The 12,956-nt window shown below is 46.8% G+C and overlaps 1 protein-coding gene and 1 long non-coding RNA gene across 4 annotated transcripts in view; one reads left to right on the top strand and one right to left on the bottom strand.

Annotated features, from left to right (window-relative positions):
- The first annotated feature begins 4,146 nt into the window (after positions 1-4,146).
- LOC311596521 lies at positions 4,147-5,286 on the top strand. Its single transcript, XR_014778864.1, has 3 exons — positions 4,147-4,477; positions 4,762-4,831; positions 5,173-5,286. It is a non-coding gene; the product is annotated as an uncharacterized lncRNA (long non-coding RNA).
- Positions 5,287-6,119: 833 nt separating this feature from the next.
- The window catches only part of EPB41L4A (erythrocyte membrane protein band 4.1 like 4A), a 205,719-nt gene continuing 198,882 nt past the window's right edge, over positions 6,120-12,956 (bottom strand). For all 3 annotated transcript variants that reach the window (XM_084780053.1, XM_084780051.1, XM_084780052.1), the window contains 5 exons: positions 11,637-11,684; positions 10,935-11,003; positions 8,259-8,369; positions 8,061-8,142; positions 6,120-6,657 (listed from right to left, as the gene is read on the bottom strand). In XM_084780053.1, coding sequence (XP_084636179.1) covers positions 6,529-6,657; positions 8,061-8,142; positions 8,259-8,369; positions 10,935-11,003; positions 11,637-11,684 — 439 coding nt within the window. In that variant the 3' untranslated portion in view covers positions 6,120-6,528. The remainder of the gene's footprint in view (positions 6,658-8,060; positions 8,143-8,258; positions 8,370-10,934; positions 11,004-11,636; positions 11,685-12,956) is intronic.

Below are 12,956 nucleotides of genomic sequence, written 5' to 3'. Positions count from 1 at the left end.
TTATGCTGTTTGGGGTGAACATTCTGTCCCAGAAACAAGGAAAACAGTGCACTCGGTGTTCACAGTTTCTGTAACTCTTGGGCTATCTAACAGGTGTGTGAGTTTCTGTCTTGTTTTGTTTTTTGTTTTGGCCTTTCTGTCATTTTACATTTTTTTTCTAATTTTTGCTAACCAAATAGTATCAATTTATTTCTTTTCTGTTTTTCTAAGTAACCTGTAGTAAGTCACGTGATGGCAAAATGTTGTAGATAAATCCTCATGATGTAACAGGGACCCAGAACCTCATAGGCCCTCGAACCAGCTGACTCCAATGGTGGAAGTGCCGTTCAGGCCATAAAACTCAGCACACGGACAGCACCACCTGCCAAAGGCCCAGCCCGTCAACAGCCATAGCTCTCGGGCAATCTCTAAATGTCCTAACCTCGCTTCTTGCCTTCCGTACATGGGTAACTGTTCTTGTTAACTGAACTATCTCGACCCAGGACATGAGTTTTGCACTTAAAAGCTCACCCTGAGAAAGGCGTGAGGCTACACAGAAGTCCCAGACACCCAGTGTGCAGTCGCTGGCAAGCTAAAAAAAGACTTTTTATTGCCTTAAACCCGTGCCTGAGCAGTCTTCTCTGGCCGACGCCCAACAACACTACCCCTGCTGACTTGAAATGTTTACATTAAGACGAACTAACGTCCAAAATAATACAGGACAGGTGCTAAGAAGGAGGCGTGGTGAAGTGTGGGGGGGGGGGGGGACTTAGCTGAGGAGCCCGGAAGGAGAGGAATACAGCGGAGGAGGTGGGCAAAGATAAATAGCACTCAGGGTGTCTGAAATAAAACATGAGGGTACGTTACTTTATAAGCTTGATTCAAAAATCCATAAACACGTGTGTGTATGTGTGTGTGTGTGTGTGTGTGTGTGTGTGTGCGCGCGCGCGCGCGCGCGCGCATCCATGTTGGGATATGTATGCTGCACCACATGGGGTGACGGTAGTTGCCCCAAGAATCATGCACAAACATCCCAGCACCTGGCAGGAGCAATCTCCCCTCAAATTGTCGGTCAGAGGGGCTGGATGAGACTCCCAAAACAACACAAGCCGTTGCCATGGTCCTTGGTGGCCACCCAGAGGTCGCTGGTGAGTGAAGATACCACACGCTGTGGACACAGGACTCTATGGAGCTATGCCTGGTCTAGAAGCCTCCTCCCTGAGGACTGGCTCTCACAGTATCAGAAGGTGCAACGCAAGCTGCCAAGGGAGAGGAACAGTAAGTAACGCGCTGCCGCAAGCCCTATGAACCGCAACAGTGCAGACATCTTGGAGGACTACCTACCACACTGGGAAAATGGAGCTGTTCTGTTTTCGTTACTACTGCGCGTAGCTGTGTGTCCTCGCGTAGTACCCAACTCCAGAGGTAGAAGGGAAGGGAAGAGCAGATCACAAATGCCTCCCTGTCGTCTCGCAGCGTCGTCTCTTCTTGCCTGTACTTAATTACTGCTCTCTCCCTGCCAGGATGTGCGCAGTTGGTGTCGTTAGAAAGGCAAAGCATCTGAAAATGGTTTCCAGACACCTAGTGTGGACACACAACGGCAAGCGTGCTTTTCATCCACCTATCCTTGTGTACTCCAAAGCTCGGGAGAAGGAAGCAGGTGAAAGAGGAGAGACCGCAAGAGGAAACAAAATGTAAAGGCACCGGAAGGAAGCTGGCAGCAGACCCCCTTCCTAAAGATGGCGGTCCACGAAGGGCCAGTGCTCGCTGGGGATAGAGAGGAGGCACTCTGCTCATTTGAGTGCTGCACTATGTACAGCATGAGAATTCCAAAACCATCCTTAACCCTTTGTGCTCAGGTATGGACATAGGTAGACAGCTGTTACCTGCAAATGAGAAATCCAGGCTCTGAACAGTGGCAAGTTACCTACGGGAACAGTTCAGAGCCGGAGGTAAACCTAGGTCGGCTCCAACACCAGAAATGCACTCACGCTGGTTCTCACTGGCAAGAAGACGAGATAAAAGCCATCACAGCCCTCATATTGTACCCTTCAGTGTCTAAATGACAATCTTCATGGTACCGGTCTCCCTAAACCAACCTTTCTGTCACCCAAGATGTTAGCGTGACTTCCCAGTGGTTATCGTCTCCCTTACTCAGGGTAGTCCTACTGTGGCAATGACTGACCTGGGGACCTTTATTTTCTTTTCTTCCTTTTCAAACTACTTTGAAAAGGTAGTTATGATGCTCTAAGTGGTTAATGAATACAACTCAATAAACTGACATTCATTCATTCATTCATTCATTTTTAAAGTATGCTTTAAAGAAACAAAGGTGCTGAAGCCAGGGATGGTGGCAGATGCTGTAATCGTGGTGCTCCAGGAAGCTGAAGCAGGGATGTGAGTTCAAAGCCAGCCTAGGCTACCAACCATCTGGGGCTATATAATAAGAACCTGTTTCAAGGTGGGGAGCGGGAGAGGAAAGAAGGAAGGAGTGAGAGAAGGAAAGGAGAGAGGCAGGCTGGGAGGGAGGGAGAGAGACTGGTCTTTGGATGAAACACAGGACTTATTTAAAACGCATTTTCATTGTTACCTTACAACTCAAGGCCTCATCTCTCTCAGAGTGACAGGATGGGTGAGAGACAGCCAGTTCAGAACCTCTGCTTCATTTTTTAGGTGAGTGAAATCTAGAAAGGACCCCTATACAGCCTGTGTCTGCCCCCATCTATCCAATGCGACCCTCCATCCGCTCCAGTCACACTGACCAGCCTGCTGCTCCCAGACCATACAACGCTCACTCAGCCACCTTCCTGTAATTAGCACCAACAGCTAGGCGCACATAAAATGTCCCTTTTCTAAATTGAAATTTAATATGATTTTTAAGAGTTTGAAGGAATTTTAAAAGATCAAAGCACAAATGTCTATTGGGTCGGGTAGTAGTGGCACATGCCATTAATCCCAGCACTTGGGAGACAGGCTGGTGGAACTTTGTGAGTTTGAAGCCAGCTGGTCTACAGAGGGAGATCTAAGACAGCCAAGGCTACATAAAGAAACCCTGTTTCAAAAAACCAAAACAGAAGAATAAGAAAAAAGAGAGAGAGGGAGAAAGAGAAAGAGACACATAAACAGGAAAGAAAGAAAGAAGGAAAAGAAAGAAAGAAAGAAAGAAAATGTCTGTTGATAGCCAGGCGTGGTGGTACACGCCTTTGATCCCAGCACTTGGAAGGCAGACTCAGTCAGATATCTGAGTAAGAAGCCAGCTGGTCTACAAAGAGAGTTCCAGGACAGCCAGGACTATACAGAGAAACTCTGTCTCAAAACAAAACAAAAATTATTTGGTTATTTTATGAATGTTGGGCCATTATTTAAATTAAGTATTCATGTTTTATAATGTAATTTGAGAAATTAAAATTACTATTATAATGCTCACTATGTTTCTATTGGACAATAGTGTTCTTTTTTCTGGACAGATATCACATATATCCCTGCTGGCCTAGAATTCACAAAGATCTTCCTGGCTCTGCATCCGCCACCACAACCCAGCTTCTCCAGTTTGAGTGGTTTATTGTTTAGTTTTGAGACTGGGGCTTAAGTAGCCCAAGCTGGCTTTGAAACCTCTAAGTAGCCCCAGATTATGTGAACTCCTGATTCCTCCTCCCTCGACTGCCTGGTAGGACAGGCTTGCAGCACCACACCCTGGCTCTCCATGCTTGCTTGCTTGCTTGCTGATTGTCCAACACTAGACTGCAAGACAGATCATTCATATCCGGATCCCCAGACATTTCACACAGAACCTGGAGCATGTATATATTTGGTACTGGTTTTGCTTTTGCTTTTTAAATTTTAAAATAAGAAACCCCGGCTCTGGGTTTGAGCTACCTCAGCTCTACGCCCACTGCTGACGCCCATAACTGACAAAATGCTCGCGGTCCAGGAAGGAGGAGTAGCTAGATACACAGCTGATTAAAAACTCTTTATTTTCTTACTTGCGGCGCGAGATGCGGGGCAGAATCGGTCCCCAGACAGAATCGGGTGAGCGCGCCGCGCCCTCTTTCTAGGAAACCTGCGCGGCTGCCTCCTTCGTTGCACTTCTCCCTCCGGCCACGTGGCGGCAGGAGAGAGCGCGGCAGCAGTGGTACAGTCCGCTCCCCTCCCCTTCCCGCGGACAGTGAGCTCTTCCGGTCGTAGAAAAGCATTGTGGGAGCGCTGCGCGTCCTTTCTATGCTTCCACGTGTGGCGTCCCATGGCGGTGCTGGCAGCAGTGGCTCGGTGGGTGGGTATAGTGTGCGATCTCGAGTGTCCCGGGCAGCCTTTGCCCTTGGTTCCCTTCCCGGAGAGCGTGGAGATGGGGCGGACCCAGTGGCCGAGTGAGGAGCGTGGCCCGCCGGACCCGGCGTGAAGTGGGTCGGTGTGGAAGCCTGGCGCCGTTAGTGATGTAGAGCTTCACCGTAGGCCCACGTGCACAAGTGTGCCAAAATGGAGTGGACATCAAAGTCGAAAGGTGAGATTGGTGATCCCTTCCCTAGTTTTGTGTGTGGATCGAGCCGGCCAGACGCTCTATTCTCGTAGCCTTTGTGTTGCCCGTTCACCTTTGGTCACTAGTGAATGTGGTGTCAAAAAAGGCATAAAGGAATGCTTTGCGGCCTTTTCTTACCCCGAGGTTTGGTGTCTTGGGTGTAGGAGCTGCATAAGTAACAAAGTCTACTCTAACTTGTCCGTAACTGAACTTGTTGCCCGACGCTAGGAATGTGGTTTCTTTTAACTGGTTTTTATTCATTTTGGCAGGTGGGCGTCTGAAGCTGATCGATTTTTCCAGAACGATACGATACTCGGGAGCACAAATGTAAGGTTTAAGGTAGGGTGACTGCAGAACACAAGTTGTCCGGGCATTTGGAGTGCCGAATCATTCGCCTTACTAGTTCATTTTCACTGCTGCTGCTTATCAGAAAGTATGCAAGAGACATAGGCCAATTTCTATGAGTGTTTGGCTCCCCACTCCTTTCCCCTCAATGCGTAGTATTGAACAGAAATAGTAAGTGTGCATTGTAGTGACTTTAGATCTGTACGTTAGCTAGAAAAACCTGCCAAATCTTAGTCCAACATTTGGGTAGTTTAACCAACGCTAAAGGGTGTGGTGGAGATTTATGTTACAAAATATTTTGAGACGGACCAGTAAAATGTTCCCTTTTCTTTTAGGATGCCTTTGACGATTTGGAAATTTGATCTCAGAAGAAGCATGGGTGTTTATAACTGCATAGACAAATGCACATTTGTAACAAGGCTGTAAATAAATATTTTAATATGCTTTGAGACGTGTGTGTTGTATGCCTGGGTGCCATGCTGTGGGTTCATATGAGCGATTTCTGCTTAGGTCGACAAAAGTTCTCCCTTTGCTTGACAGGGAGGGACAACTAGTGCCTTGGGGGTTCGCTCGTGGTCATGAATTTTCCTTAAAATACTGTCCTAGGAGCTGAAATAGAAAATATATGGAAAGCTTTGTTGGATTAATCCAGTCAGAGAAGTCCCAGGAAGCCGCAGCGGGGGTGGGTGCCATTGCAGAGCAAGGTTAAAGTGGTCAGGTGAAACTAGGTGGGAGGGTTAGAGTTTGAAGAAGCAGTGAAGAGACCAGACCAGTAAGGCTTGGGTTTTATTAAAGCAGGATAGGGAAGCCTGGGGGCCAATGAGAGGTTGCCACAGTGAGGTGAGCTACAGAGGATGTTGTAAAGCAGACAGGAATTACAGCAGAGGACGCCATAGTTGAGGCGTGGGATGCTGAGTGGAGAGGCATTCTGGGATTTGGCTTTATTTTTGTTGGGGAGTAAAGGCCACAGTTCATCCTCAGGAGTTGGGGTAGAATTTGGCGAGCAGTGCTTCACAGCACAAGTTGAGGGGCTTTAATGAATGTTAAAGGAATAGCTGGGGGCAAAGTGAATGGCTCAGCACAGCTCTTGAGCCCAGCAAAGGCAGGGGAGATTCTGTCTTAAAAGGTAACAAGGAAGCTAGAGATGGGTCACAGCGCAGGGTTCTTGTCCCCATCCGAAAAGTCCTGCAGCAGGAAAAGGCCCAAAACCTGGGAACGGGGGTGGGTAACCAACAAAGTCTACACAGGTGCGTTTTTTTTTTCCTCTGTCAAAACACAGACATTTAAATTGAACACTTAACAGCTTTTTACATTATTTGTCAATAACCATTGGGATTTAGCACACAAAATACAATGTTACAAACAGCTTTGAGGGAACAGAGGGCTCTGCAGTCTGAGGCTGATGCAGGACAGGCATCCCTGGCCTCATCAGCATCTGGCCTTGGCTGTGGTGGAGAGACTCCTGGAGTAGGAGGGTTAGGATTTCAGAGGAGACTGGCTTCCTGCGACTTCATATGGTTGTACTTCCACTCACTAGGCCCCACAGCACAAGAACACTGTACATAAACCCTTATAAGATGCTTTCTTAAAATGTGCTAGAGACATGTCCAAGATAATGTGGATAATTATCTAATTCACAGTATCAAAAGTACCAGTGGCACACACCATTAGTGTTCCCACCCTTCACCAGGTCAAGTCTCGGCCTTGAGGCGGGCAGCCTGGATCGTCTTTATTGTTTTTGCTGTATGCTTTCCAGTCAGACTGATTGTAGGTAGCTGAGATTTTTCTTCAATTAAGCTGTCTTTAGACCCATTTCTTCTCTAGAAAACAAAGACATTTGGTTAAAAAAGAAAATAACTAAAGTACTTTTTAAAATATACCAGACGCTGGTCGGAGAGGGCCACACTTGGAATCCTAAGAAGAGAGCAAGTACAGCCTGGGCTACATAGTGTGGCCACCTTAAATTTACTCATTTATGACTCTGCAAGTTGTAATTACTTACTCAAAAGTCTAATACTATTTGAAAGTTCTTTCTAGTTAGCTGCAAAATCAAACATGTTTAATCTTGGTCTAGCAACTGAGTACACATCAGTTTTATTCATAAAAAATAAGGCATAATTCACCTATGTAAGCATTACTTAAGAGACTGCTGCTTAAGTAGGAGTTCTGTTCCTGCGAGTCACCCTGTGACAGTGCAATGTGATCACTTGGAGTTCCCTGTCATCTGGGACAATTATCATTGCCCACTAGGGTGAGGAGCCACTCAAGGAGAGAGTTCTGCATTGAGAGGTGAACTGCCTCCCTGAGCCTGGATACCTGGGAGCTCTGGAGTTGGGACCTGTCAGATGGAAACGCGCCAAGAACGCCACCCACAGCGCCTCAGCCTCACAAGGGCTGCCCGCACCTCCTGGGGATAACTGCGGTTGTAGGACTCCGTATATATGAGCATTCCTAGGATGAAGGCCCTTCCCTTTGCTGTGGAGGGCAAAGCTACATCAGGACCTAAACATTTAGTCTGCCACCCTTTTAGCAAACAGAGCATCCATCCGTCCTGACCTGCATTTCTCCAGCCTGAAAAGATGCCTTAAATCGCTGAAGCAATTATTTTTTATTGTAGCTCGGTGACCTTAGTCTTACTCTCAGCGTCACTCCAACCTCTGACCATTCAGCATCTTGTACTCCCCTCTAAAAAAAACAGCCCATTTGAGGCTGTGGTTCATAGTCAGACCCCTCACTTCCTTCACTTTCAGGCCCTGTGCGTGATATTCTTTAATAAACAAATTCTGAGCACGAAGACTCAACTGCTCAGTGTATCCAAAGGAATTCCCCAAAGCATAGGATGCTTCTCAAAACTCTCATAGGATGCTCACCTGTGGTGCACACCTGTGACCCTAGCACATAGAAGGCAGAGGCAGGCAGATCTTGTGAGGCTGGGACCAGCCTGACCAACAATATGAGGGGTTCCAGGCCAGTCAGGGCTTGCATACAAAGTGAGACCCTGCCTTACTAAAATAATAATAATAATAATAGTAATAATAATAATAATTTTTATATCATCTGTTGGGCTGGCAAAATGGCTCAATGCGCAAAAAGCTTTGCAGCTCAGTCCTCACTATCTGAGTTCAAACCTCAGATGGCACGTAAAACAGTCCTGAAAAGCAGATCTCTAACCCCACACGCATAAATGTATCAGGCACAACACAGGACTTTAAACCTTACTAACCTGATGAACTGTAGAGCCACCAGACCCCTGAGCGTCGGAGGAACGGGTGACTGGAAGTGGAGGTACAAGATCTGTTTTTGAGCTGCCAAAGAGAAAGTGTTGAGAGTTTACAAACAGGACAGAACTGGGATGCTAAGCTCAGCAAGGCAGGGAGCTCTGCGGGCTGTGCTGTCCGGAGACTTGAGACTGGCCACTTACTTCACTTCCGAGAGAACGGATCGCTCTCCGTCTGAGCACTGGGATCTGCGGTACTGCCTGTAGCTCCGTGGAGAATGCGAGTGCCTGATACGGACAGGGTCACCCTGAGTCCTGAGAGGAAACCAAAGAAAGGACACAAAACAGGATGGTGTGCAATTCTTCCTGAATACTAAGCTGTAGAAATAGGACTTTCAAACTGCTTTTTGTTGATTCTCATCTTTATTTTGCAGGTAGCTTTTTATTTTTATATAAGGTCTCATGAAGTCCAGGCTGGCCTCAGACTAGAACTGGTTATATACTTAACGATGATTTAAACTCCTGGTCCTCCGGTCCCACATCCCAGGGGCTGGGTTATAAGCATGCTCCCCTACACCTAGCTCATGCACACCTCACTTGTTGTTCTTGGTTTGGTTTGGTTTAGTTGGTTGTTTTTAAGAACTTAACTTTTAACCAGGCACGGTGGTGCAAGTCTTTAATCCCAGCACTCAGAGGCAGAGGCAGGTGGATCTCTGTAAGTTCGAGGCCAGTCTAGTCTACAAAGTGAGTCCAGAACAGCCAAGGCTGTTACACAGAGAAACCCTGTCAAAAAAAAAAACAAAAACAAAAAAACAAAACAACAACAAGAAAAAAGAATTTATATGGGCTTTGAAAGCAGTAGTGATTTAAATTTCACAGTATTTTAAAAAAAAAAAAGTTCTGCTTACACAGGCAAATGGAACTCTTCATTGTGTGTATGTGTGTGTGTGTGTGTGTGTGTGTGTGTGTGTGTGTGTCAACCATAATATTTTTTGGTTGGGGAGGGGCAGTCAAGACAGGGTTTCTCTGGGTAGCCTTGGCTGTACTAGACTCTTTGTTGACCAGGCCGGCCTCGAACTCACAGCAGTAAGCCAGCCTTTGTCTCCCAAGTGCTGGGACTAAAGGCGTGCACCACCACGCCTGGCCTTAACCTGAATTCTTGTTGCTGTTGTTTGCCCTCCTGCCTCTGCTCCCAGAATTCAGCTGGGTTCTCTTCAAGAATACGGAAGGGAAAATCCACAGTGAAAACAGAAGAGCTTCATCTTCCTGTCAGAAAAGGTCACTTCTGGCTGACAGCCTTCACTGGGAAATGGCTGAGTTCTTGAATGTTCTCAGCGCACACACAAAGATAAGGTGGCAGGCCTGTGAGCCCTCCTGACTTGATGATTCCACAGTGTGAACACATAGCAGGATACCATGTTAAATGCCCTAAATCTCTCCATCTGTGCACTTAGCTTTTTAAAAAATTCCATTCGTGACCTAAAAATGATGGCAAGAGGGCCACCAAGCCTGACCTGAGTTTGAGTCTAGAGAGATCAGCGTGATGGAAGGAGAGAACTCGTTCTCACAAGTTGTGGACCTATACACGTGAGTGGCACACTCATACATACACAGCACATACATGCATGTGTACATATGTGCATACACACATACATACATACATAGTAGAAAAATGTAAAAGTTCATGAGAAGAGGTTGGACTGTGGGAAGAGCCTACGGAGTTTGGGCCTGCAGTTTTTCTGGATGGGAAAAACTGGGTTATAGATGAAAATTAAGCAGCAAAGTGTGCTCCTTCATATTCCTGGAGAGAGAATTCAAGTGAATTCTCAGAAGTATTTAACTTTTAGCAGCTAAACCAAGCTACCTAGCACACACTAGTAATCTCAGAGTCTGGAGGCGGAGGCAGAAGGGCACTCAAGTTCTAGGCTCCTTCAGAATCCTGGTCAGATTTCCCTTGACCCAATTCAAGGCAGAAAATAGCCACTATGTGCTTGGCAGTCGAGGCTAGAGACTGGAGATTCCTGCTAACTCACAGAGCCCGCTGAGTTCAGTGCGGTCCTATGATGGGAACTGACTTGGGCTCATATGACAGGGTTTTGTGGTAAATATAATTCTCATAGTGTTAAAATGATAGGTAAAAGTGACTTTGTTATCAATGAGAATCTCAGCAAAAAAAAAAATTCTTCAAAATGGACATTAGTCATCATTCATGGTAACATCTTACAAACAAGCAGAAGAGGGGAGCTGGGCGTCACACGGTGCACAACAAGAGCGGTTTCATGGGTCTTGTTTGCTTGACACAGGTTCTTTCACTCTTTAGCCCAGGCTGGCCTAGAACTCACTAGACACCAAGCTGACTTTGAACTTGGGTCAATCCTCCTGCCTCTGCCCCCCAAATCAAAGGATTAGAAACCTGAGGCACCACACAGAGAGAACACTTATTTATACCTTTCCCACCCCTTTCCTTACATAAATCTTTAGTTAATGTACAAACTGAAACACTGCATGAACCATAGTGTAAGAATGAACAGTTCCCTTCTATGGTGGTTTGAATGCGAGTGGGCCCCATAGGCTCATGTTCAAATACTTAGTACCCAGTTGGTAGAACTGTTTGGGAAGGGTTAGGAGGTGTGGCCTTGAGGGAGGAGGTGTGGCCTTGAGGGAGGAGGTGTGGCCTTGTATGAGGAGGTATGTCACCAGCGTGGGCTTGAGCAGTTCCCAGTGTGCCCTCCTTCATTGTTCCTGCCACCTTGGCTCTGCTATCCTGGACTCTAAGCTGGACTCTAACACTCCTTGGTCATGGTGTTTTGTCACAGCAATAGAAAATAATACACCTTCACACTAATAAAACTGTGCAAAGACCTTCAAAGACGCACTCACTCTACTTTAGTGTAAGGGATCTCTTTCAGCTGCTCTTCTGACAGGCCAGATGGGTCCACGAGCTCCTTCCTAGGAGAGAATGAGTAATGAGGTAAAAGCTGTCACACCTGTACACACATCGATACCTTTACCAATTGGCAAGCTTCCCCTTTCTGTCCTTGCCTCAAAGTGTGGGCTTAGTAAAAAGCAGTACGCATGTGTGATGTGCACAAAGCCGAGACGACAAGACTGGGCTCAAAGACAAACAGGAGAAGCTCCTCCCCGTAGCTCCTTGCCCCTTTCCCTCCTCTCTGCTCTTCAGGTCCCCGTTTCCCCGCACAGATAAGCTTCTCTCCTTGTGGCAGCGTCTTTTCTTTTCTACATGGATTTGCTTCCCTTTGCATCGCTTTGCCAACTACTGGTCTAGCTGAGGTGCATTTGTAGGCAAACTAAGAGACCTTGGAGAGGAGGTATTGGTCTGCCTACGGACAACTGCTGGCCTGTGACCCCGACACCACTGTGGTCATCAGACAATGCAGGTGAGCAGCAGCACCTGCCGAGGCACCAGACCGAGGCTCCTCATGGTGGCACTGGTTTATCTTGTAACCGGCTTAAAACTGCACACACCATGCTGGACATACGGCTCAGCAATTAAGAGCTCTTGCTGCTCTTGCAGAAAACCCAGTTCAAAAACTGCACACATCGGGGAGACCCAGCACTCACTGTATGTGTTTCCACAGCTCTTCTTTCGCTTGGACATCAGGACTCCTTCTGTAATAAACAGAACAAAAAATCACCTCTACAATGAGTGTCACCCACATGGTTTGAGAGTTACCTGTAACAGTTCTACAAACTCTCATTTGCCTCCCAGCTGCTGACCGGAAACATGGGCAGTGAGAGCTATGGCAGTGACCAGTGAAAAGACAGCAGGTCATTTATTGGTCAGTGAGACTGAAAAAAAAACCTCACATAAATGTACATAAGTAAAAATGAGACATAACCAGAGCTTCATTTATGAGAGAACCTGGAAGCCAGGGTGGGTGGCACAGACCTATCAGCGCTTGAGAGGCAGAGGCTGGGGTCTCATCAGAGGTTTGTTGCCAGACTGGCCCACAGGTGTCACATAGCGAGACCCTACACATCACAGGAAAAAACTTCACAGGAAAAAAAAAAGAAAGCTTTAGACACTCGAGGATGTGTGCAAACCCTTTCTGGCAGTGACTGAACAATGGCTCTGGTTCCTGATCTTCCTATCTACTTTTTTATTGTGTTTATTTACATGTGTACATGTGTGCATGTCACGGTGCTCTCAGGACAGTCCACAGGAGTTAGCTCTCTGCTTTTACCAAGTTGGTCCCAAGGACTGAGCTCTCCGGGCTAGGCAGCAGGCACTCCCAGCCTGCTGAGCCCATCTCCCCAGCCACCTGCTACTTTTAAGCAGAAGAGACCGCATCTCCATCACCCACTGTAAGACTAGCATCTGTGATGACTTGGCATTAGCCGCAGACATGAGGGGAAGGCAGTGATACACTCATGTCCCCTCTTTCATGTGACATCTCAAGCTGCATTTCTGTGCCAAAATGTAGGCTACACCACAAGGGACAGAGCCCACCCATGGCTTCCACTAATGCTGCCAGTCTTTTCCTGAAGACCGCCTTGCATGGACGTTATACCGTTATGTTTAAAGTCCTAGACTAAGACACCTGAAGTCATTATTCGTGTTCACACTGTCTGTCGGGTTAACTGTTAATCCCATTGTAGCAAGGAATAGTAAATTACTTCAGTTGTTGCCACAGAGTGAGACTTTTCTAAGTCCCCTCAGGAGAAAAGAGATCTAAGAAGAGGTCCCCTAAAAGGTAGGTCCTAAGCCTTAGCAATTAAGAAGGCCAAGAATTAAGCCCCACCCCATGGAATCTTACACTGAGGTTCAATATCACTTACAGCATACAATATCACCAATGCTTTCATTTTTCTCTCATGTGTTCTGGCAGGGCCTTCTGATTCCACAGAATACAATAAGCCATTTATTTAACTACAGAACTT

Source organism: Acomys minous (assembly GCF_964271855.1).
Source record: "Acomys minous genome assembly, chromosome: 4".
Lineage (NCBI taxonomy): Eukaryota > Metazoa > Chordata > Mammalia > Rodentia > Muridae > Acomys > Acomys minous.
Note: the sequence above shows the minus strand (reverse complement) of the source record. Positions and strands in the feature narration are given on the sequence as shown.